Below are 26,527 nucleotides of genomic sequence, written 5' to 3'. Positions count from 1 at the left end.
TGTGTCAAGACAAGAGGTTAATCAGGAGCTAAACAGAGGTCACTAAGTCAAGTGGTGCTTGAGATTTGCTCTATTGACCCCTGTTAAGCACAACACAGTTTTTTTTCATTACACACATGGCTTACATCAGTTCACAACACATTTTGTATTCCAAACACTAATACTGTCCCACGCAAAGCAAAAATAAACAATGCAAGAGGTTTTGCCAGTTTATATCAAGATGCCTCATCCATCCAAATTACAAAACATTTAACACCACTGCCAAACCAATCCGTGTAATGGTTTAAATGCCCAAACACAATTCCTCCAAACAAAGTATTGTCAGATCAGTGATGTTATAGAGATGTAAAGTGTTTTGGAGGACCCCAATCTACAATTTCTACAACACCTGAACACAACTCAAGTGGCAAAACAGGTCACTGAATCGCACGGATCTCAGTCATTGGCGTAACATCATCCAACCTGGCAACCCGGCAACTCCCGGAACTTCCTCAGCCAATCAGAATTCAACTTGAAGTGACGCCGGCGCAGGTCAATGCGAGCAAAATCGCGGTAGATCCCGCCCTGTAAATTAAGCGAATTTAACCGCGCTGAAGTTTGTGTTTTACTCGAATAACAACCCAGTGTTTGCCGACATTAAAAGTGGTGAGCAAGTCCATTGATACTGTGGAGTTTTACTGTCTAGCTATGTAATATAATTTCCTTTATTTGGTAACGCTAATGCGGAATGCGTGATAATTGTAATTAGCTAACTAGTAGTGGTAACTAGATAACGCCCAAGTTATTTTTTATTTTTATTTTTCAGTGAACTGGGGTTGGCTGAAGTTTGCTAGGTATTTGGCTCACTTGGAGGGCCAAAGCTTTTCTGGACGGTTAACATTTTAATATTATGAATCCCTGTGTGTTGATGTGTTTCTGACCGGTTTATGTGCACCGTCCTCTGCTAAGGTCCATGTGAGAGATGGGAAGGGAGAAGGACGCCAAAGGAGAAGGGAAGGCCAAGCACAAAGCAACGAAATTGAAAAGGCTGAGTGATCATGCAAGCGCTGGTGCTGGGGGAGATACGCTCATGAACAGGTGTGTATGAAGAAAGATGGACAGAAAAAAAAAGTTTGCTGACAGGCACAGTGTAGCCAGCACTTAATCATTATTTCCTCAAGGGCGAGTTAAGTGCCATTATCAAACAAGTTACCTGAATGACTCCCTGTCAAAAGAACAAAGTTAGAGCAGCTCTTTAATAATATATGCATGTGACCTGACTGCATCACATCCAACATCTGTTCACCATCAACGCAGGCCACTCATCAAAGCTGTGTTTTGCATGAAGAAAGCAAGAAGCCTTTCCTTTCATGTTGCTGAAATGTGGAGAGAAATTAATTTGCATAAAGAAAAAAAAAAAAAAAGAATACTTGCAATGGTGGTAAATCAGATGAGTGAGAGCAATATGGCGTGTGTGTGCTACTAAAGGACAGACTCAAAAGTCTTACTGAGAGAACGCTACGCTGGCTGAGCTGTCTAGCAGGCATTCACTTCACTGAGTACAGTGGGTACTCCATCTTCATATGAATAAATTAATTTACCCTGATATCTGATGCGTTTATTACCATGCATATGTGAACAGACAAATGAATGCGGAGTGATCTGTCATTGGCTTGTGTAATTGATGAGAGCAGAGAGATGAATAGACACCTGTATGCGGTACTGGCAGTAAGCAGGCAGCTTTCTGTGTCAGCTCATGTTATTTCATGGCACACTGACTGAATTACTGATTAAGCATCGACTTATCATGCTCAGCTGCAAGACTCATGGGACTAATTTTACTGAGCATAGAAGTGCCTCATTCTTTAACTGTTGTATTGCCATATTCAAAATTGGAATTTCTGAATTTGAAAAAATTTGCATAGCTTGGAAATAATTGCAGCTCAATTCCATGATACATTCAGCCCTGATGGCTTGAAAGGTCAAATTGAAAAGAAACATTTTCAAAGCTGTAGCGGAATCCTCTGGGACACTGCTTGTGTAATTGGTGGCATTTTACAGCGTTGTCTGACTAGAATGATACTAACCAGACAGAGATATGAATCTAACATCAGCCTAATATGCTCTCACTTTAAGTCTGCACTTGAAAAATGCAACTCAGAGGTCTCTAAGGGGCCCTCTCAGTCATATCACAGTAACAGGGAAAGCTTTTTTTGTTGTTGCAGTTGTACTATTTTCCCCTAACAAATACTGGATCACTAACAAGCCTTTCTTCTTCTTCTTCTCATTGTCATTCCTGTAACATCTTGACATCCTGATGAGCAGCGCAAAACCAACTAAATCTACAGAGAAAGCTCATAATGGAAAGTCTCAGATTAAGGTAAATCACTAATTTTCTTCTCTCTGCTGTATACAGAACAATAGACCTCATCTATAACTCTTGCCCTCTGTGGAATTGGCCCCTATTACCCACCAACCCCAGCTCAGACTGACATAGCTACAGTATGTACAACAGCTTGTCCCATTAGGTTCCTTCCATGCGAATGGATTTCCACAACGGAGTATATTTATGGATTCAATACCCAGGCTGTTGGCAGTAATTTTTTTTTCTGGCAATGTTTTGATTACACTGTTTAAATGGTAAAACAATTAATAACATGAGTTCATTTAATAATCATTGTACTGCCTCCCACTCCACAGCTTCGTGCTTTGTTTAAGGCAGCAACTACTGATTATTTTCATTTTAATTGAATCCGTCAGTTATTTTTTCAATCAATAAACCATAAAATTGTTTTGTATATGAGATTTCAGAAAACAGTGAAAAATACCCACGGTGACATCTTGAAATAGCTCGATTTGTCCGAGCAGCAGTCAAAAAAAACAAGAGATGTTCTTTACAGTAATTTCAAACGGAGTAAAACAGAGGATCCTCACATTGGATAAGCTGAGAAACTGTGATTTGTGCTTTTGCTTGATAAATTGATTATCAAAGTTGATTATACTGGATTATGCCCCAACTCTCTGATCAAGAGCCTCAGATGAAAGACTTTGCCTGATAGTTTTACATGTATCATGAGTCAAAATAGTAGCCTACATTATTCAGATGCATGTGCATAAGTGTATACACTGTGGCTCCTAGAAGATATGATGTGACCTGTTGTGTTTGTATGAATGTTTGAGGACTTAAATTAGTTTATGCAAGAAGTAAATGTGCAAAGTGTCATGGGAAAGCTGTGTGAATGTGCCTGGAGTGCAGCTACGTTGTGTTGTATAAGCTTCATGCATGTCCTCCCCTCAGGTCAAGATACCTAAGACAGAGACCCTCGAGTCAGCCCGGAGTCCCAGGTATGGATTCAGTCTTAATGCCAGTAGATTTTAAATTATTAAAGGACAAGTTACTGTGGACCAATTGTGCCAGAAATCTTATTTTTCTCTGCTTTTTCTTCTTTCCCCTTCCCTCCTGAGGTGATGGAAATTGATTCATGTGTTTTGATGTTCAGTGGCCCTGGACGGAAGCTGGTCCAATTTTATACAATGTTTTAAGCTCTCACAGAAAATTAATTTTACTGTGCACCTAAGACAAATATCTGTAGCTTGTCAGTGAAGTAATAAATGAGAATGCATGGTTTGAGTAGTTGGATGCTCAGCAGGGTGTTGCCGGGACGGCAGACTTCGGCCGAAGGCCTGCTGCGTCAAATCTGTCTCACAGCAGTGTTTCTATACAGTTGGTAATGGATTGTTTCCCAGATGCGGAGTTAGCCCAAGCCAATATGGCGAGTGACATTACAAAGGAGATTTCCCTTGGATAAACTATTTTGCTAAATTCTGGCTTTTAATGTTTCCCTTTAGGGTTTTTTTTCCTTCAAAAAGGCTCAGGTGGTAAGCGTGCTAGTTGAGTGGGTTTCATGTAGGGAGGAAAGTTAAGGCAGCAGAGTTAAGGAAGAAACATAAGGCTATTAGAACCACAGACCGTAAATGTCAATGGACGCAGTGACCCACCGTCCTTTGTGTAACTTTTTATAGATTTTGCTCAGTGGTGCAGTATCCCAGAAAACACAACCATTTTTACACACCCCCTTTTTACCCTCTTTCCACATTGAGCAGTTCAACTTAACAGCTTAGCCACAGTACTCACTTAGATTTGAAAAGTAAAAAAGAAAACAGGCAGAAAGTTAGAAAAAAAACTTCACCTTTATGTGTAATTTATAGTGTATTTAAAAAAGAGCTTTGGCTCATAGGTAGTTAACCTACTGCGAAGGTTAAGAACATAAATATAACAGTAATTTGCAATTGTGACACCTGCAGGCAGGCAGTTGGATTTCTGCATTCACTGGTCACATTAAAAATCCCTTAATAGTAAAGTGCCAATTCTCAGCTTTAATTTGAGTAGATTCATGTCAGTATTGAAAGAACTGTGTTGGGGATATAGCCCTTTTAACACATAGTGCCCTAAGTTGAGGGATTTGAAACTAGTTGGACAGATACACAGGAAGGAAGTGAAATTTAATTATCATATCTGTTATTTTATGGAAAATCCTTTGCATCTTTCTCACACAGTTCTTTCTATATTGAAGTAAATAGGGGTGTCACGATACCAAAATTTTGGTAGTCTCTACCAAAACCATTTAAATTCCACAATTCTCAAGACCAAACTCGATACCACAACAAAAATCTCCATATAGTCAGTCTGCAAGCAACAGTTTAAACTGAGTAACAAGGTGCTAGACCCTTGGTGTGGAAATATTCATTTAAAAAGTCATCGTTATATTTTAACAGACTGGACAGTGATGACGGTAGCCTGCTGATGTTGTGAGCATCCAGCTCATGTTTCGAGCTTTCGCTAAATTAGCCTAAACACACTAACATTAGGCATTGTGAACTCACTCAGCCTGGATTCTGTGTACAGATCCAGATGCCCGTCTTCAAGCTGCTTAGATAAGATTGAGGTGTTTCTTCCTGTGGCACCGAGACATTTTAGTGTGGTATCCAGTTCTTAATTTCAATTTGAATGTGTAAAACATAAAATGTGTAAGTGGTCAAATACTTTTGGTCTCGACTGAACATGAGTAGTTTTGTATAGTCAGTATGATTTTTCATGAAGAATGTTGGACTAAGCACAGTTTTTGTGTAGCGGAAGTGTAGTTAGGGCAGGAGTCCCTCATTATGTTGTCACGCTTTGTGAGCTGTGCAGGTTCTCCTGTGAGAATTTGCAGGGGGGGGAAAAAAATACATGGCAAAAGGGTTTGGAATTTATATTCACAGTTTAATTGAACTTGATGTGCTGCTTAAATGCAAAGGTCAAAAAATGATTAAAATGACAGTGTGATGCTTGATTAAAGAAATTGCAGTGTAAAGCCTAAAGGTCAGTGATTATCATCCCTGTTAGTAGAAAGTAACCTTGTTTTCTTTTCTACTAACCTCCAGTATGAAGGACTAGACTGCAAATGGTGATTCTGCTATTATGTTGAAAAGGTGCAGGGCAGCAGGTTCTGCTTTATACCAAGATGCTGACAACAGGGCAATTTGTAGAGAGCAGTGACTGACGGATTTCAGATTCAGCAAAGGTGTTCCTAATAAAATGAACAATGGCTCAGTTCTATTCAGGTGTGAGTGACCTTGATACCAGTTTTATTATTATGCCTCCATACCAGCGCTATCCAGACATTATATATTCCGGTCGTCTGTCCCTCTGTCCCATTCTCGTGATCACTTTGACCTCACATAACACGTTTTTGGCCATAACTCCCAAATTCATCCACTGATTATGACACAATTGAACACAAATGTCTAAGAAGATAAAATGATAAAGTGATGACATTTTATGTCCAAGTGATCAAAGGTCAACTTCACTGTGACATCATAATGTGCTGCAAAAACACGTCTGGCCATTATTCAATGCTGTAATTCAGGAAGGGGAGATTGTGACCATATTTCCTGCAGCTGGTTGGTGGAGGCATACAACTGCGAGGTGGTAATTCTAGTTCACACCTGTGCTTTTACTACTGTGACACACAAGAGAAAACTCATTATCCTCAATCAGAAGCCATCAGGGATCAGAATATAAAAGAGCAGAGAGAGTGCATTAGGCCCGTATCAGATGGTTGCTAACACAGTGGCCTGTAAATGGGATTCAATTAGCCACATCGACACTTTTGAACTACAGTGCTTTACATTTTCCCCATTTCCTCCTTACTAAATGTTATGTGAAGGAAATGGGAATGTTGCTATTTATTAGAACTGGTGACTCTAATTTATTGATTTCTTAATTTGGGCCTCCCTACCCATCAATTTCTCACTCTGCAGGGAAATCCAAGGTTGCAGTTGTGTAATTCTTTTAATTTCTAATCGCTGCAATTATGTCAATATCACTGGTGCTTCGTTAATGTTGTTTAATTAACATAATTATGTGTGATTTCTTGTGGTCAGTGAATCATCATTGTGTGCTTAGGGATTTTTTTTTTTCTCTATTCCAAATAGCGGGGTAATTTTGTCCTGACTCTTTAGCCAATAATTTGGCAGATAGCAGTGAGAAGGAGCCATTAAGCCTTCATTCTTCATTCATTCCTTGTTATTTGCCTGTTCAGTAGAGGCTAATTCAGAATCAGGATTTCAAGTTAGATTTTACTACGACAAAGTAGAGAAAGACAGTTAATAATTATTCAGGAATATGCTAGTGCTAAGATCACGAGGTCAGTCAATTGTATATTATGGACACTGACTGTTTTGTTTGTGGTTTAGCAAGTTGGTGAAACAGGAGCCAGAGGATGAGGACTTTACTGTGAAGAAGAAAGGCTTGAAAAGGAAAAGAATTAAAGATGAGCCCATGGAAGGCCCTTCACTTTCCACTGACATGTCTACGTAAGTGTGACCAGGTCTCTAAGCTTTGGAAATTCAAGCATGTATTTAAAGATAGTTGCTAGTGAGTTCCACCTGTCTGTTTTTTTTTTTTTTCTTTCTTATAAATATTGCGTAAGCTATTAGTATTCCTTCTGTCTCTGGATACCTTCAGCACTAAAAAAAAAAACAAGCAACGTCAGCAGGAAGACGAAACTGATGGAGAAGCTCAGAAAAAGAAGTCAAAGAAAAGAACAGAAAAGGTAAACGTGTCTTCCTGTGGTAATCTGTCATCATCAACAATACACCTGCTATAAGAAGTTTGTTTGTGGATGTGATTCACGGTGGGGATGTTTGAATTTATCGTAAGTGTTTTTCCCTTCACAGACAGTAAAGAAGGAGGAAGGAGAGCATTCAGCCTCAAAAAAAACAAAGAGGACAAAAGAGGAGATCGAGGAGGCGAGACAGCTGAAGATCAAAAAGAAGGAGGAGGAGGAGCAGAATCGCTGGCGATGGTTTTGAAATGCTGCTTTTTTTTCAACTTGTATTGATCTGAACCCCCCCTCCCCCTCCCCACACACACACACACACACACACACACACACACACACACACACACACACACACAATGGAATATAATCAAATATAAAGAGGAGCAGTTTTCACTTTCTCAGATACATCCTTAAATGTTCATCATATTGCTTTCTGTCAGGTGGGAAGAAGCAAAGTATGAAGATGGGGTGAAATGGAAGTTTCTGGAACACAAAGGACCCTACTTCCCTCCTGAGTACCAGCCTCTACATGACAACGTTCACTTTTACTACGATGGTCAGTTGAGTGTGAAAGTTGAATGTATGGTTCAGGGAGAAAATGGTTAATGGTTAAAATGGTGATAAGAGGGATTTACTTGACTTTGACAGGTGTTGCGAAGTAATACTGCATATGTGAAGATTTGTGGCTTCAGAGGGACCTGCATTGAACGACATTAAAAAACACCTCAGTAAGCGTCAGCTGGGTCTTAAGAGTACAAGTTTCAAAAATACTAAAAAAATAAATAAATGGGGGTGTGAAGTAAGAAAGGCATGAGTTTAGCAGACCTGTAGCCCACTTCTCATCTCTGCTTGAGGCCACAGGCTACATTAATTGGGAGTGAAAAAAAGACTATCTCTGGTACTGCTGAATAGATATTCTTGTAAACAATCATTAGTCTGATGATGTTATAGGAGCACAGGGACAAATCTGTGGCACACTCTTTTAAGATCAGTGAGAAAGCAGCAGAAAGTACGTACACATATGTACATGTATTTTAAATACTTAAATTTGTGAAACAGAAGTGAAAGCAAGGATGAGCAAACAATCAATAGTTTTAGTAACCTTTGAGAGGTGGAACATTTCAGCCCTGTAATTGTAGTGTTTAGTTTAAACTATGTGAAACAAGAGAAAAGTGTCCTCAGAAGTCTTTAAAAAAGATAGTGATTTCCTATGTCTGAATTTCTCAATTAGGTTGTTCTGGAACTTAAGTGGTGTTAGTGCAAAAGCCCTGTCATCTAAACTCTGAAGTATCACTCTTATGAAGTGCTTTCAGGCTTTGTTGTTTAGAAGAGGAGTCCTCTTTCAGCAGGACACTTTACCTTGAACGTCCACTAATGCAACACCAGGCCTGTATGACGTTCAAGAAAAAGTCTGGCGTGTTTAAATTACATAGCTTTCCCTCCAGTCACACGACCGCAGTAACATGACCTCGACCCTTCTCAGCATGTTTGGGAACACTTGAATAATACTGGAACATTACAGGACACTGTTGGCGATGCTTTAAGATTGTCCTGGACTGATTTAGATTCTCAAAGAGTTCTTTGAAGTTTATCTATGAATGCAAGTGTACGGGCACCCCAACTCAGCTGCTCGCACACACTTGACACATCTTTAGGACACCAAAGGTGTACTGGGTCAAACACTGATTGATGACTGTAATTGTTTTTGCTTTGTTTAGCAGTCAAGGCACAGCGGTGTTCTATGGGGAGCTGCTTTGATCCGTTAATTCCTGTGCGTGCATGTGGCTGTTTGTACCTCACTCTTAGTCGTGGGGCTGAATGTAGATCTTTGTCCTTGTCTCTAAACCTACCTCTTTAAATTCATGGATTAGTCGGCAGGACTCTAGAGGAGCTGAGGTGGGTGTCACTGCGTGCTGCAGTTTGACTGAAGGTGTGAAAGTAAACTGTTGGGACTGGTGGACAAGCTGCATGCATTTTATTTATTGCCAGAAAGCCTTTATGGTCCACAAACAAAAATATTGTTGAAAAAAATCATCATTGTAGGGGTGTGCTTGTGTTTGTACGTATACAGGTAAGAAGGTGAAGCTGAGCCTGGCAGCTGAGGAGGTGGCGGTCTTCTTTGCCCAGATGTTGGACCATGAGTACACCACCAAAAAGGTCTTCAGGGAGAACTTCTTTAAAGATTGGAGAAAGGTAAAGCCAATCATCTTTTCAACTTTGAAAGTTAAGAGCTAAAAAGAGTTAAATCCCAAGCAGTAACATTGAAATCAACAAATGAAATGAAGTGAGTTTGACATTTACATTAAAACCCTTAATCTCTTTAAAATTTCAAATAAGATATTCTCATGCTGTACAGGTTTGTCAGATTTTTGAATGTGAACCGTTGTGGTTTTCATCCAGCTACATTTCTCCTGATGCTGCTACAGCGATGATGACTGGAAGCTTTGCAGCCATGGTTAGTTTGCTGTAGACTTGGGTCTTTACTGTGTTTACTGTACCTTCAGGGGAACAGTGTTTACCTTGGCATAAAAAGTACAACATATCAACAGTGTGAGCTTCTGCAAACGTCAGCTGCAGAAACTTCCTCTTGATAACATCCACTTACAGTTCTAGTTGTCTGTAGTTACAGCTTTGTGTTAGGATATCTGTGTGCTGTAAATAGTAGAGAGTGTGTGTGTGTGTGTAGTGTACAGGTTGCGTGTGCAATTGGTACACGGATGCCGGTGTTTGTCAGGGTGTCCTCTGTATAGAGAAAACACTGTGCCAAGCCCCAAGGCATATCATGCAGAATTAATTTTGCGCTGCTTAGTGCTCAATGCACTTGAAAATACGATTTGTGTGAAGGCATTGATATGCTAATCCATACAAGTAGCTCCCCTGCATATGAACAAATCCAATTAAACTGTTTTATTATAGCCGGAAAAAACTCTCCTCGCTCCACTGCCCTCAGTGCCCGCCCACTGTCAGGTGTCAGTCATGCTTAGACACACAGGCTGACTGCCGGTCCACACTGCCAGAGTGTGTCTGCATAGAGGTGTGTGTTTGTGCATGTGTGCTGATCTAGAGGTTTTTATATCTCATCTCTTGTGACCCTAGATAACACAACTGGACTGGTGCTGCTCTGAAAAGCTTGATAGATGAGTCGTTTTTTTTTATCCTAAATAGATACGCTCAGGGCAAGTGCCCATTGTGTGTTCAACAGTTAACCAATTTAAATCGCTTGTATATGATTACTATTAGGGTTACTGCCCTGTTTTGGAGGAGCACTGCTGTTGCGATGACTGTCAAAAAGATCAAGATGTCCAGGTCATTATGAGCCCTTTTCATTGTTCAAGGTCAGTGTGACCTTGAAAATACACATCAATGAGGTGTACATGACCCAATAGTCCTCAAAAAGCAGTAGCTTTCTTGCCTGACAGCAGGAGGCCATATTAAAAGCCATCATGTTGTTGTGACATTTTAACATGAGAAAGTGCTCGGATGAATCATAAAGTCTCTGAGTCTCTGTGAGTCACTCTGTATTGCTGCTCTGTAAGTAACCTTTTTGATGGGGTGACTCCTGTGCGATAACTTTAGAAAGTCGACAGTTGAAGCTCTGCTGCTGCTGCCTTTAGTGCACTGCAGTGTCAACAGTGTTTGTGTGGCTCGCTTGGCAGTGGCCTTCCTACGAGGAAACAGTCTAGACTCTGGCCTTTCATAATGACACCACTTTTTTCTCGTTCTGTCCTCTCCGCCTCTGAAATGTTCCCACTCAGCTGACTTTAGTGTGCCCAGAGGGCTCTGCAATCTAAGGGTTATTATCCAGTTTGAGCTAATTAAACTGCCATACACGGTTGGAAGACAATAGAATTGGTGTAATGTGTAATATTTACTAAATTTAGAGCTTGCCCTAACTTTTAAATAGAATTTCAGAATCACTACACCCCTATTATGTGTATTATTCCCAATACTGATGCAGTCGGAAATTGGCAATGACAGTTAATGGTGCATTCCTGGATTATTTAAAATGCAATGACGAATTATTTCCATTATTGATTAATCTGTTGATTGTGAAAATGTCAGTATGTCTATAAGTGAAAAATGCCCAACACCGTCTCCCAGAGGCATTTTCCCTCTCTGTTTTTACTTTTGTGATAATTGTTTTAATGACTTCAGTGTAACACACGTTGTGCCTGTTTAGGAAATGACCCATGAGGAGAGGTTGCTGATTAAAAATCTTGACAAATGTAACTTTGGAGAGATCCATGCAATGCATAAAGCCAAGGTAGAGGCCAGGAAAAACATGACCAAGGAAGAGAAACAGGTAAGGCTCAGGCTTTTTTCTTCAGTACATGTGCATGCTGTTGCTTTATCATCTTTCTGTAGTAGATCATTTGGGGTCTAAATAACTAATTTTTTTGTTTTTGTTTTTTTTGCTTCATATCTGTTGAAGGCTTTGAAAGACACTAATCAGAAGGTAGTGGATGAGTATGGCTATTGTTTGCTGGACCACCACAAAGAACGCATCGGCAACTTTAAGATTGAGCCTCCAGGGCTGTTCAGGGGTAGAGGCGAACACCCCAAACAAGGCATGCTAAAGAAAAGGATCCAGCCAGAGGATGTCATCATCAACTGCAGCAAGTAAGAGTGGGATTGTGACATTGTAGTGGAGTACGAAGTAGTCATCAAGCCTGATGAAAAGTCATCATCATAACTGCTATAAATACACCTCTTGGTGCGACCTTCTGGCTGAGCACAGGAAAAATAAGTTAAGATAAGATCAGATAGCCTTTATTAGTCCCACAGTGGGGAAATTCACAAATGTATCCATTCAAGAAAATAAAGCAAGACCTCTATGCACAAAGTGTCTAAAGGTTTGGATTCATAGTGAAATCATTTCAATCTTTTTAAAATGTACATTGCCATCTTTCTTGGATTGCAACAAAGCACTGCAGTTTTGATCGCTGCACAGGTATTGATAATACACTGCCACACAGAATGTATTTTCTTTTACTAACCTCTGGTATATGGTTAAAGGCTTCACATCACTCAAGTATTATAATTATGCATCACTTATTCACTCTCAGAAGCCTGGTGTGCAAGGCTGTGTTGTTTATACTCCAGTGTTGTAACTGCATTTTCTTGCTCTGACAGAGAATCCTGTGTCCCAGTGCCGCCTGCTGGTCACCGCTGGAAGGAGGTACGAAATGACAACACGGTGACGTGGCTGGCCAGCTGGACAGAGAACATCCAGGGCTCCATTAAATACATCATGCTCAATGCCAACTCAAAACTCAAGGTAGCCTGCCAATCAAAGGCTCCTACTTAATTAGACACAGGCAAAGTCATAAAAAGTTGCAACCAGTTTGCTTTGTTAAAATTTAGTAATTTTTCAGTGTATTCAGCACCATTAAGGTCTTGGTCGTTGCCTCACAAGGAGAAGTTCAGCCAGCAGTGCATGTAGACTGAGCGTCGGTGAGAGAGCTGTTATTTGCTGTTTAGCTTTATTTTTCATCCTCTATTCTCAACTTGTAAATCCATATGCAAAATGTTTGATGTTTTTTGTTTCCTGAATTTGAAAGACAGACCACTGTCACCATGTGTTAAAGTGCAACTTCCAACAGAAGACATAAGGAGACCATGAAACACTTGATCAGCATGGCTTTGTTGGTACTAGTTCCTTCAGCTTTGCTGTTTGGTCAAGTGAACAAACAATGAACAACTATAGGGCCCAGAGTCTCAAATTCACAATAGATATTGAGGGATTCTTTTTTTTTCAGTTTCCTGCCTGCCTCTTGCAAAGCACACATAATACCCAGGCCCAAATCTTCCAACAGGATGCACAAATCAGTTGTTTTTTTTTTTTGTTTGTTTGTTTTTTTTTTAAATCAACCTCACATGAGGTTTAAACACTTAAACAACAGTTTATGCTGATTCTGAATGTGATTTCTCAATCACAAAAACATTCATAGAAATAAAAGTATATTTTTGAACAAAGTGTAAACTTTAAAAATTTAAAAACTTTATAAACTTTAAACTCTTTACTGATGCCAGTTTAAACCCTGTTAAAACTGGTTCCAAATCAATGAAACATTTGTTGTTGTTTGAAGCATTGATTTCATTTCCTCACAAATTCAGAAGCAGCTCGTTCTTCCTGACACTGTAGGTTTTAGACTAGAAATGTGATTCTGATTTTGATCTGTTTTGTAGAGCAATAAGCACCTAATATGCATCCTTATCATCATGGTCAATAAAGCCAAAACGGTTTGCAAAGGATTTGCATTTAAATACCCTGAGGTTTTTTTTAAATTCTTTTTATGAACTATTAAAATTCCATAAGGGTTTTGTTTGACAGTAAATGGCAACCCCTGTGAGTTATGTGTGTTAAAAAAAGACTTGTGTGCGATGTCTCGTTATTCCTTTCCCTTTCTTTCATTATCTTTCTTCCTCCTCCATTTGCTCTCTCTTCCTTCTTTCCATCTTTCATCTGTAAAGGTTAAGTTATTCCACTTTCAGTCTCCGTGCGTGCGTGCGTGCGTGCGTGCGTGCGTGCGTGCGTGCGTGCGTGCTTGCGTGCTTGCGTGCGTGCGTTCCCTGATGGTGGGTTTAATTGTGCCTTGGTTGCAATCTATAGCCAGCAGTGTGTTTTTTGTATTCCTTCTCTTTTGTGTGATATAACAGTCTGATTGCTAGATTTGAAAACAATTCGATGCTTTTCAAGAAAATGACTTGATTTTGTCTCTTTAGTTTAATGTTTTACTTTTCTCATTTTTCCCCTTTTGCTCACTCTTGCTTTCTCTTTTCATTCCTGTCATCATATCAATGCAGGGAGAGAAGGACTGGGAGAAATATGAAGTTGCTCGGAAACTGAAGACATGCGTGGACGACATCCGTAACCAGTACCTCCAGGATCTGAAGTCTAAACAGATGGGTACTCGTCAGAGAGCTGTGGCCCTCTACTTCATAGACAAGGTCTGGTTCTGAGTTGATGCTCAAGGAAAACTTCAAAAAAAAAAAAAAAAAAGATGCAAGAATACCAAGTTGCATATGTTGACACACAAATGCTAGAAATCAGATTCTCCTTAGTGCTCAGTTCGAACACATTGGAAATCAGTGCAATGTGTCTTGACTCCTTGTCTGTTTTTTCTCACAGGTAGATTGAAGATCTTTTACAATGAGAAAATTGATTATATGTAGTCATTTTCTTCCCATGACCCCAAGCTAATTATCTCAGTCTGCATTGAGTGAATGATAGATTGAGAGTGTGATTGCTTTTTGCTCATGCCAAAGACTTTCTTCAATTCCAGTTGAGCTTTGTTGTGTTTACTGTGCGGTTCTTTATTTCTGCTTCGTGTCGTGAGCGTATATATATTTAGTACTCATTTGATTGGCACACGTTTGTTGTGTGAATAGGAGAGATGGTGCTCAAACTGCTCGGTGTGTGTGTTTGAATTTGATGTGTATGTATCTCACTCTAAAAAAGCTGGCGCTGAGAGCTGGTAATGAGAAGGAGGAGGGAGAGACGGCCGACACGGTGGGCTGCTGCTCGCTACGAGTCGAGCACATCACCCTGCATGAGCAACTAGAAGGCAACGAGTGTGTGGTGGAGTTCGACTTCCTGGGTAAAGACTGCATCCGCTACTACAACAAGGTCCCTGTCATCAGGAAGGTAAAGGGACAAAAGATGCACAAACCGACTAACACCTCCACACCCACATTCACCCTCTCCTCTTTTTATATGTGGATCGTTTGGACCTGAAAATTGTATTTTGTCAATATTTTAATGCTACTTAATATAACTTATACAGCACAGATCTATTCTCCATTTGAGAAGACATCAGCAAAATGTGAGCTTTGTAATTGCAATGCCAGACCAATATATTTCATTCCAATAAGTTTTGGCAGAAGTCCCTGTAGAGAAGGTCACTTTCATGTACAGCTACATGCGCACACCCTGAAGCAGAGAGGCAACTGAGAAATGTCCTCAGGGCACAGTTGTAGATTGGTTTTCTGTGGCTGTGGTGGTTTAATTTTTCTGTCTGTTCGAACATTCCCTCTGCTTCAGTCTGCTTGTGTTGGATTACATCTTCATGGAGGGGAATTTTTAACCTTCTAATTGAGGTAACCTGGAGTGGTCAGTGCGTCCAAGCATCATGACATGGTTTAAATAAACTGGCCAAGCTTGTTCTTGATGAGCAGTACTTAGTAATACAAAGAATCAGTATTTTATTTTCCTTGTATTAGAAGAAAGTCAGAAGACTGTGGTGTTGCAGGTTTCACTTTGAAAAACACTATCTTGATGAGATACCACAAGTAGGCAGAGCATTTAGTCAGGGCCAGTGCTGAAATCAGCAGCTGAAGTCATTTATGAAGACTCACAAAAACAACTGCTGGTGTTACTATTCATCATCTTCTCCTTGGCTTTTTGACTGCTGGTCAGACAAAATAAGCAGTTTGAATACATGACCATGTCTGGTATAACCAGTGTTAGGAATCTGGCATTTTATAAACAATGATCAAAAGAATTAGCAGCAAACTAATCGCTAATAAAAAATTATTTATTGTTTTTCACTCATGAAAACAGGATACTGAGTCTGTGGGTGCAGCTGATCCATAAGAGCAACTTTACAGGAGTTGAACAACTTAGTATTTGAGCTTGTCCATACTTGTATTAACTTCAAATCATTAACCAGAGTGGCAACACACAGCACAGACTGTATATATCTTAATCAAATTTAGACAGCCCTGTGATTAACAGAGATGTCATGCACATCAGTTTTAGTGAGAGACAATATTTCATTGTCAACCATTTATTCAGGTAGGTTCATGTTCTCAAGTATTAAGTTGAAGTTGCCCTTACATAAAGTTGGGGGACTTACAGGAGACAGATTAAAGAATGGTCAGATCTGTATACATTACATCTGTTGCATTGCTTATCTGTATGTAACAGTGTTTATCTGTATGATCCCTGTTAAATAAACAAATAAATACATTTTAGTCCCTTGTATGGCTTAACCTTCAAAAACACTAGACTTCACTACACTCTACATTTCCCTTCATGCTAATCAGTAGTATTTTTCTTAAACCCTGACCTTCCCCCTAACTAATCAGTTCTTTCACACTCCACACCTGCAGTGTCTAACTCAGGCTTTCTGTTGAAAATCTGACATCCAACCTGATGACAGACCTGATTTTATTTTATTTTTTTCGAACTATGTAATTTTCCCTCCAGAGCCACAGAATTATACAACTATTGTTGCGGGGTGAGTTATGCTGAGTGTGGTAACAGGAAATGTTGAAGTGTTTCTCTAAATTTTTTCAGCACTTCAACTTCAACTTGGTGACATGTTGCTGAAAGACAGGCTGCAAATCAATTACAAACTGTCACATATCCATTGACAATGTCACGTAATCAGTTAAAGTCAGTTTAAGTAGAATGCCTTATTGGCTTTGCTGTATTGTAATTTTAGAAACAATAAACTTTTTTTGAAGGCTTCATAATGTTGGATGTTTGCAAGGGTCACACTATACTATTGCCCCTGGGACAGCATCAGTATTATAAAATAATAGAATGTAATTAAGCATTTCAGCAACCCATCAGTTGTTAATTTATCTGTTACAGTAAATGATCATTCATAGTGTAATGATCAGCTTAGCTAATGCCACAATAGAAGAAAATAAAGTGTCTGGAACCTTTTTTTTGTAATCCTGTTTAGTTGTCTGTGATCTGTCAAACAGCTGTCACATTTGTGTGTATGTAAATGTCCAAGCTTACCTCTGGTGTTCATACTATCTCCAGTTCCAGAGATGGAAACAGAAATGTTAGCACCTGACAGCCAAAGTGTTTTGTTTCACAGCAGAACATATAATTATTCAAATGGGTGCATCCAAAAACAACACATTAGCTAGAATTAATTAGTCCCTTGCATATTTTAGCATCATCAATTCCCGGGGAAATCAGGGGGATTGCTGCTAAATGTCACTTTGAATAAAACGGAACAAGGATGGAAAGAAGGTATTTCCATATTTAACCTCTGGAGGGGTTTGAAATCAGTGAATCTAATACCTTGGCTAATGTATTTTGTATTTTATATGTATTCTCTGCAACAGTTCTCTGTGCAGAGAATACAGGACATTACTGAGAATTAATGCAAAAATGTTAATGAAGTGGAGCCATGTGCCTGATGTGGACAGCTAGGAGTGTATGTCTCATAAGACATAAGGGTTCATAATAAGCAATCCATATGAACACTTGTGTGCCTTTTCTTTTCCCATCAATGAGTGTATCTGTTTATTGTTTAAAAACAAGTACCTACTCATTATTCACTGAATGACTTTATCACATAGCCCCAGAGTGTGTGGGGATAAATGTGTTGTGTCAGGTACATTCATGCTGCTGAATATTTATTTATTTTTCTGAACTCCATTCTACACACACACACACACACACACACACACACACACACACACACATCACTAAACTAATTAGGCAAGCTCACTTTGGTGTGTCTGCTTCTCTGAGACTTTAAGACAGATATTGATTTACATTTTCATCCAAAAATTTGCACTTTCACTTTTTATACTTTCAGTTTATTTGCCAAGGGGGAACCAAATTGCCACACAAACCAGACAGTGAAATATGTCAGTGTGTTTTTATAAAGCAACACATCTGTTGCTATTAATTGGTGTCTTGCATATTTTATGAGTTAATTTGGCTAATGGTGCATCTGTGGAGCCCACAGTGTTGCTTGAAATGTCAGACGTAATTGTGCTCTGAATTGTACAAATGAGTCCAGATTTCAATCGCACACACACTACATTCTTTGTCAAAAGTGCATTATGTGTGTGCACTGTGTATGTAATGTCACCATTTACGATATTTTAGATTTGACTTTGATGTATACTTGAAAAAGTACACGTCCTTTGATTAAAAATGTGGTTCTTTTCAGGTTTTTAAGAATCTTAAACTGTTCCTGGAGAACAAACAACCTGGAGATGACCTCTTTGACCGCCTTAATGTGAGTATCTTACTAACTGCCTCTACAGTGCTTTCTTTCAGTATTTTACATGCTGTTAAGTTTTAAACCATTTGAAAAACATTACTAGGTGATGCTGCACATCTTGGTGTTAAAACAAACAAATTGTTTAAAAAAAAAAAAAAAAATACTTGGTATCAGTGAAAACTGCTCACAAGTAAAGAGTGCTTGGATTTTTTATCAGGGTTGTGTAAAAAGTCCCCAGAGGTGCATAATATTTGAAGAAAAAGCTGTGAAAGCAAACTAGAATTAATTTTTTAAATTTTTTCTGGGGAAAGAAGGCTATGGTAAAGGAAAAACAGGGACTAAATTGTAAAGTGTAAGAGATGAGATTGAATGAGGATGAGCCATTGGTGTGGAGAGATGAAAGGAGTAAAGTGAGGAAACGGGAGGTGAGGAGAAGGGGACGAATGTTGGAAGTGGGGAAATTGAAAGCAGAAAAGGACTTTCAAAAGAGAGAGTGGATGGACTCCGGCAGATAAAAATGAAACTGCGCAAGTGAAAATTGAGAGTGATCATGCTGGGTGGATGAATTTCCACATGAAAATCTGGCGTTCTCTCAACCTCTTCCTGTAGCTGCAGGCAGCAGGTCCACACAGACTGCAGCAGTTGTGGTTAGTCCATTGCAGGGAGATGTGGGGCTTTTCAGGCTAATCTCAGTCTTTATTAAACAAAATTAACGGTATTATTTGTCTATTTAAATCTCTACCCCAGTCATCACTCATATACTGTATACAGGATTGTTGTAGTGGAAACCAGGCTACAGCAGCTTTTGACTTTGGCTGACTTTGTCTTGTGATGTAGGTGGGAACTGATGAATGGTCACATCAGAAGAGAGGGGTCTAATGAAATGGAGGGGAGAAAGATATGCAGATTAGAAAGCACAAGGAAGTTCTGAGGGCCAGCCACATTGGCATCTAAAGATTGATGGGCAGGAAAAGGAAGACTCAAGACTGGACAGGAGTGAGAGGATGAGATGAAGAGATGGAGCAATTGAGGGAGGGAGTCCGGTGCCTCTGCTCTCTGCCCTCTAGTGTGTCAGGAAATGTCAGGGTATGTTGGAGGTGGAATGGTAATGGCTGCTGTGGGCAGGCGTGATTGACACCCAGAAAGGCCAGGCCACTAACAGAGTGGAGGGGTGTGTGTGCATGTGTGTGTGTGTGTTTGTGCATGTGGACACGAGTAGACGGCGTGGTAGGAAAGTGACAGCTGGTCCAGGTGAGGGGAGTTTAGGAGGGAGAGGATGGACGATGGCTGGAAAAAGGGAGGAGATGGAAGAGAGGGAGGAAAGATGGCAGGAAGGAGAAGATAAAGGAGCAGAAGTGACAGCCAGGCAGCTGCTGTAAGACCGAGGTGAGGGGGGAGGAAGATGTGGAAATAGGAAGAAAGATGGAGGATGAGTGATGGAACTGTAGAGTGTGCTGCTCTCCTCAGCTGGCATTTAAGAGAGACTGGGGAAGGTGCTGAGGAAAGACAAAGGTGGAAATCTGGGGCTAAAAGGTAAATGGAAAAACACGATTAACAGCCTCTCTGACGTTTGGACCTAAACTAACTTGGCTGGTGAGCATGGTGTTAATTACTCCTTTACTGCTCAAGTGTGAACAAGTAACAGAATGAGGAGTTTTAGATTTTTTATATTTTATGTTTTATATACGACAGACTTCTTGAACAAAAGCTGAGACGAGTGAAACCAGTGGAACCACTGCCTTGCTCAGGGTGGTGAACTATTTTTTCCAAGTTGTCCAACTATGTCTAAAGGTCTAAAGTGTTTATATTGTGCATTCAGAAAGTATTCAGACCTCTTCACTTTTAAATGGAGAGATGGGAGAAACTTCCGGAAGTACAACCAATTGAGGCCAAACAGTTCAATCTTGGTTTCATCAGACCAGAAATTCTCACAGTCTGAGAGTCCTTAAGGTGCTTTTTTTTTTTTTTTTTGCAAAGTCCAACCAGCTGTCATGTGTATTTCACTAACTTCCGTCTGGCTACTCTGTCAGAGAGCTGCAGTGATGGTTGTCCTTATGGAAGTTTCTCCCATCTCAACACAAGACCTGGAGCTTAGCCGGAGTGACCATTGGGTTCTTGGTTACCTCTGTTACCAAGGCCCCTCTTCCTGATTACTCAGTTTGGCCAGGCAGCATGCTCCAGAAAGAGTCGTGGTTGTTCCAAACCGCTTCCATGTAATATTTATGAAGGCAACTGTGCTCTTGGGAACCTTCAGTAGCAGAAATGTCCCCGCAGCCTTCCCCAGATCTGTGGCTTGACACAAATCAAGGAGAAATAGGAGAAACCTGAGCTAAATTTCAAGAGTCACAGCATAGGGTTTGAATACTTATGTCAATGTGATATTTCAGTTTTTCCTTTTTTTAATAAAGTTAGAAACAATTCTAAAATTCAGTTTCCACTTTGTTATTATGTGGTATTGAGATTGATGAAGGTAAAAATGAATTTAGATGATGTTAACATGAGGCCGCAACATAGTGAAATGTTAAATAAGTGAAGGTGTCTGAATACACTGTGAATGCACTGTAGCTGTGCTGGAACTATACAGAGGAGAGAGATGCAAAAATTCTTCAACGCCTTCATAGCATGGCTACTTCAAACAAAAAGTGACAGAAGTGATCGTATCGTGTGAAAATGCTGCTGCCACACACCTGGTCAGTTGCTGTGTGAAGTGGGTTTGCTGAATGCTTGTCTTGCTATGTTCAAAAATTATTGGATGCCATCCCACAATTCCTACATGAGAAAAGCGTAGGACATTCATCAACCATCTGACAAGCACCTCAGTTCAAGCATACTGACACTTTTAAAGCCACAGCCAAACGGAAGTTAGGGTGTCTTTGTTCTCAACAGTGTGATAGATTTTTGAGTAACATTGAATGTGTAGGTGGAGTTTAGTTATGAGAGGGATTTAAATTTAATTGGATCACTCAAAAATGGGCATGGCTTTACAAAGATGGCATGATACAGAACTGTGGTGAAATATGGAGTTGTAGAGGACTGTTGCTCTGCACCCACATCTTCATCTCCTGCATTGTTAGATAAGGAAGAAGAGGATGAGGAATTAAATAAATGAGAACATAATCCTTTTAGTAATGTAAACAAAGTACCCACCGAATGATATTGCTCTGCTAGCTACAACTACCTACACTGTGAGCTAACTGTCAAGTGTGGATTCAGATAAAACTTTTGCCATATTTGACCACATATAGAATGAATTAGAACTTGGAAAGTGTTTTTTTTTTATTTATTTATTCATTTAAGCTGCATATACATTATTTAAGTGTAACATTGTGTGCTCAAATCTGGTAAAGGACCTGTGGTGTTTATTACCTTCTGTCCTGTCTCTGGCTACTTTCACAAAATGCCAAACTGAAGTGCAGAACCGCAGGTAATTGATTTTGCTGAAATAATGTGCTCTGAAGTGCACAAAATACTTGAGAATGTTGGTTTAATGTGGCCTGAGCTTTTAAATATCTGCAAAAATGTTATTGTACTGAATGACATTTCAGAGAGAGGAGATGGTGCTCATCAATATAAGGTCACAAAATGCTCAGCCGTGATGATTGCATGTTGAGTGTACTAGCTTGAGTGTGTGTGCAAGTGCATGCGTGTTTAGGTCTGAGTTTCTGAGCTGAAAATGCAGGTTTACATCAGGCTTGTCTGGAAGCCTTCTCTCCTGAGTCCACATCATTAGAGCTACAGTACACACACACTGTCTGCAGTTTCAGGTGAACTGTACCCTCAGTGAGATCTCTTTAACTACATCTTTGTCAAATAATTGAAATTACTACCTGTGGATGAGTATAGTCCCTATGAGCTGCTTTATTTTGGCACATTTCATTCTTTTCCCTCTACTCTACTCTATTCCCATTCACTGTCTACCAGAAAGGAGTCTTTTTTTTTTTTTTTAATGGGAACTGTTGCAGAGAACATACAAATTAGGGCCAGTGAAAAATGAAAAGCAAATGAAATTAGAAGTGAAATCATGATACATTGTAATAGTACCTTAGGAGGTGACATGGATGACATGCACAAACACACAACACACCATGCCTATCATACCTGCCCCTCAAACTTGCACACACCATCATTAGCATTGCAGGGGCACAGTCAGGCTGCTCATTAGCAGGGCAGGCATGACAACAAATGTGTGTGGATGCGCTCACCTGTGTGCTCTCAACACATGCATGCACATATATGTATATACATGAAAACCCTCCTTCATCCTGTTCCTAACAGGCTCCTGCAGTGAGACACTCTCATTTATACAAGTCTACAGCCCCAGACAGCCGGATCTTGACCCTGGTTTGATTAAACCAACCTCATCATTATTGTAATCTTCATCAGAAATATTTTATCTTTTTCCAAAGCTGTGAGCTGTTTTTTTTTTTTTTACATTTGTCTGCTTTCATCTTTGTTAAGAAATGTTATCTGCAGTGAGCATAAATGTTTTTTTTCTTTTCAACCATTGTCTGTTCCCTTATATTGTGTTTCATGTCTTTGCTGTTCGGCTGAAGCTGTAGCCATTTGACAGGAGCTAATGGTTATCTAACCACTGGATATGACAGTTCTAACCTCTTATAATACCTAAAGAAATGTCAGAGGGGAAACAGCACTGTGATCTGTTTTAATCTCTCTGCTCTAATGGATAATGATAATGAAGGCTGAGATAGTATTTTATGTGTTTTTCTATGTTTTAGGGTACATAACAGATGCTTTAAACACTGCAGTGGTACAACGCCACAGTGCCATCTAGTGGTAGAGGGAGTGTTATGTTTTAGCGGGCCTACTGGTTTCTGTGTGTTTGTTCGATATCACACTGGTTGAGTATGTGTTGCTCTTTGTCAGTTTTTGCCCACATTTCTGTTCATGGCAGACAAACATGATGAACAGGCATCTGAGTTCCCTAATGCCAGGTCTGACTGCAAAGGTCTTCAGGACATATAACGCCTCCATCACCCTGCAGCAGCAGCTCAAAGAGCTCACAAACAGTAAGTCACATTCATTATGCTATAAAGCAGTCTAATCTTACATCATTTGCCGCATGACATACTGAGGCTTATAAAGCGCTGGCTCATACTCAGCTGCTGGACAGGTACCAGCAGCTTTATAGCAGTAACCCTTTATCAATCTGTCTCTCATCATTGTCTCATTACCTGGCTGCTTGTGCTGTAAAGTCCCATGATAAAATGCACTGCCACACTTTTGACATTTTTTATTTTTAGCTTGTTTGATTAAAGATATCCTGGCGTTAGTCAGCTTTTCCAGCCATGGCAGCAGTATATTATCACTGTACCCCGTGTGGGGTGTCTGCCTCACTCTTATCAGGGTCCTGTTGGTTGCCTCTGCCACAGTTTCTTATTCAGAGATAGAAGTGTCACACTCTGTTCTCATTTCTGGATTGCCACTGAGAATCAATCTGCAAGCTGACATGTGGTTGTAACGTGTCTTGTATTGACTCAAGGAAGAATAGACAAAGCTAATGTGAATCTGAAGAAATGAAATTGCACACGTGTATGTTTAAGGTTGAGATTTGTGATGCAGATGGCAGGTGGGCAGTAATAACATGAGGGATGTCAGCATGACTATCTTTTTGAAACTCTGTGCATAATTCTGGTCGGATATGTTCTTGATGGGGTTTTTCTGTGTAAATATAAATGACTATTCTTTCACCCTCCAAAGAGTCTGACAATGTGGCAGAGAAAATGCTGTCCTACAACAGGGCTAACAGAGCAGTTGCTATTCTCTGTAACCACCAGCGGGCGCCGCCAAAGACCTTTGAGCAGTCTATGGCTAATCTACAAGCAAAGGTAAGAAAGGCTCATTATGCGTTGTCATTCATCACATTAACAATTGCCCCACAATGCATAGGCAAGGACAATGATATTTTCTCATGTTCTTGTTTCACTGTAATATTTTATTGAAAGGGCCCCAGGGAAGAATTCTAGAGACCATGAAGTTTTGCAACCATTATAGCACAGTCAAGGATAGCTTGAAGCTGACAGTAATCCATGTATGAATTCCTGCCTCTGTCCTAATGTGCTTTACACAGATTGATGCTAGGAAGGAACAGCTGGCCCTAGCAAAGACGGAGCTGAAACAGGCCAAGAAGGAGGCCAAGACCAAAGGCAGCTCAGACCCCAAGCTGCAGACGTAAGCGTTGCAGTAGTGCAGAAAAAAATATAAAGCTGTGGACATCAAAACAATTATAAATGATTAACAATCTTGAAATGGAGGCACCTCTTTGTGAACTTATTATCAAACTACGCACACTTAGACTTTCAATAGAAAGGTACCCTTTAGGGTTAAGCACCTCTAAGCAACACACAAACTTCTTCAGTTCACTGCTTCAGTTTCAGTATGAGTAATGAGCTGTAGGTTGAAGCCATAGGAAATATAAGCTCTTGAATTTGCAATCATGCAGGTATTAATTGTTTTGGTAGCTTTGCTGTTAAGTCTAGGAAATGAGCTTCCTCGCTGTTAATTATTAACTTTGCATGTAGAGTCAAAAGGCAATTACAAGCACTGTTAGTTGTACTACGTAGTATTGAGCAAAACATACAACATGAACACTTTATTCAGATTACATTTTTCAATAAAATATATTAAGCCATGTGAATGTTAGCCTTTTGTGACAACAGACAGGATATCTATAAAGAGTGTGTATTTAAATTAGTACTCAGTACAAAACTACCTAGTGTTGGATGGTGAAATATTTCTATTTTACTTGCTTGTCATTCCTTGAAAGTTTTACAACAGCGGATCTGTTTATTTTTTGTAGATGCATTGTGTTTTTAAATGAACATTTTCCTCTGAATGAGGCTGCACACTGAAGACACACTCCTTTTTGCTCGCTCAGATCCTGGAAAGGATTCATATTGAGTCTCTTCCAAGTCAGGAGTCTTGTTTCTGCTAGAGTTAACTGTGTGGCTCTATTGTATTTTCCTTTTTGTGAATATTTTCTGCCAGGCTGGTGGAGCGGAAGAAGGCAGCAGTGAAGCGCTGTGAGGAGCAGCTGCTGAAGATGGAGGTCCAGGCGACTGACAGAGAAGAGAACAAACAAATTGCGCTGGGTACCTCAAAGCTCAACTATCTGGACCCACGCATAAGCGTGGCTTGGTGAGTAAATTCAAAGATGTATGCTTGGTGAGAACACTTGTGCAGACTTGCTGCCTACAATTTTTGAATCTGCATACCTGCATGAGAGCAGCCAAATTTTGGTTTTCAAATTGAACTGACTGGACCAACTCCACCTGGGTCCTGTATCACAAAGCAAGATTAATGAATCTGCAAATTTTGGGATTAATTTGGGCTTTCAAATATCATGAAGCTGGTTAACCTTTGATAAGGATAGATCACCATGGCAACCTGCACTGTATGGCTAACCTGTTCAGGCAGGTTCAGCTCAGTGGATTGTATCAAAAAGTATTAACCCACCTCCTGGTGAATCATGTCTTTCTGGAAAAGCTGAGTCACCAGTTCTACAAGGACCCAACATAGACAACAGCATTACAATCACAATATAATAACAGAGACAGATTAATGTATTTCCAGGTCATTAGACCCACTTTGCTGCCTGTGACATTCATATAAAAAATGTTTGTAGTGAAAGCACTTTTCCTCTCTGGTATTTCGACCATTTCTATTACCTGTATTTTAGCAGGAGGTTGTTTTTAAGAGAGAAATTTTCATGACCTATTAGAACCTTAACTAGTTATTGTGTTGTTTAATGTTAAATTTACAGTGTATGCTTGACAGTCATTTTCTATATGTTGTAGGTGCAAGAACATGGAGGTACCCATAGAAAAAATCTACAATAAGAGCCAAAGGGACAAGTTTGCCTGGGCCATCGACATGACAGAGGCAGACTTTGAGTTCTAACTGAAATCTTCTCAAACTCCAGTCTCACAATCTGATACTCTGATGCAATGAAGGAACCATTCACTTTATATAACATACAGTACTTTAATGTTGCATTTATAACATGTTCAAAGACTGCTGATGTTGTACTCTGAGATTGTGTGACATGATCAAGATCCATCCTTATGCTGTTTGGTTTACTGCTGTTCATTTCTGTTTGTTGCTTTTGGCACTTTTGTTTATATCTTTTGTATTTGTATCAATTTTGAATAAAGGTTCCCACTATGCAGTAAAGGTGTAGAAACAATTTGTCTAAATGTCACTTCTAAGTGGACATTATTGCTAATACTGAGAGCTGAAAACATTTTGACCAATATTTAACATAAGTTCCCAATTCCTCAGCTTAGTGTAATACTAAAATGTTATTTCAACACATTATAAACAATGTAAATAAAAAAACATGCAACACTGAGACATTCCAGATAATTTGCATGATAAAATACAACTATAGCTTGAAAAAATAAACAGTGAAACATTTTGAGCACCTCAGAGTTAATTATATTT

The 26,527-nt window shown here is 39.7% G+C and overlaps 1 protein-coding gene across 2 annotated transcripts; it reads left to right on the top strand.

Annotated features, from left to right (window-relative positions):
- Nucleotides 1–493: 493 nt before the first annotated feature.
- On the top strand, nt 494–26,257 carry LOC139606104 (DNA topoisomerase I, mitochondrial). Of its 2 annotated transcripts, XM_071458139.1 has the most exons (21): nt 524–645; nt 806–833; nt 949–1,077; nt 2,305–2,359; nt 3,278–3,324; nt 6,718–6,837; nt 6,989–7,076; nt 7,201–7,328; nt 7,526–7,641; nt 9,157–9,278; nt 11,266–11,388; nt 11,518–11,705; nt 12,219–12,363; nt 13,893–14,036; nt 14,548–14,733; nt 18,014–18,082; nt 22,980–23,094; nt 23,786–23,913; nt 24,156–24,256; nt 25,073–25,222; nt 25,882–26,257. In XM_071458139.1, the coding sequence occupies exons 3-21, from the start codon at nt 962–964 to the stop codon at nt 25,982–25,984; spliced, it is 2,244 nt and encodes a 747-aa protein (XP_071314240.1). In that variant the 5' UTR covers nt 524–645; nt 806–833; nt 949–961; the 3' UTR covers nt 25,985–26,257. The 2 variants fall into 2 exon arrangements, with proteins under 2 accessions (XP_071314234.1, XP_071314240.1); XM_071458133.1 differs by lacking the exon at nt 806–833 and having other exon boundaries at nt 494–645.
- The last annotated feature ends 270 nt before the right edge of the window (nt 26,258–26,527 follow it).

Source organism: Trachinotus anak, unplaced genomic scaffold, assembly GCF_046630095.1.
Source record: "Trachinotus anak isolate AG129_WGS33_773 ecotype Australia unplaced genomic scaffold, CSIRO_AGI_Tana_v1 ptg000002l, whole genome shotgun sequence".
NCBI lineage: Eukaryota > Metazoa > Chordata > Actinopteri > Carangiformes > Carangidae > Trachinotus > Trachinotus anak.
This window is presented reverse-complemented; position numbering and strand designations above follow the sequence as displayed.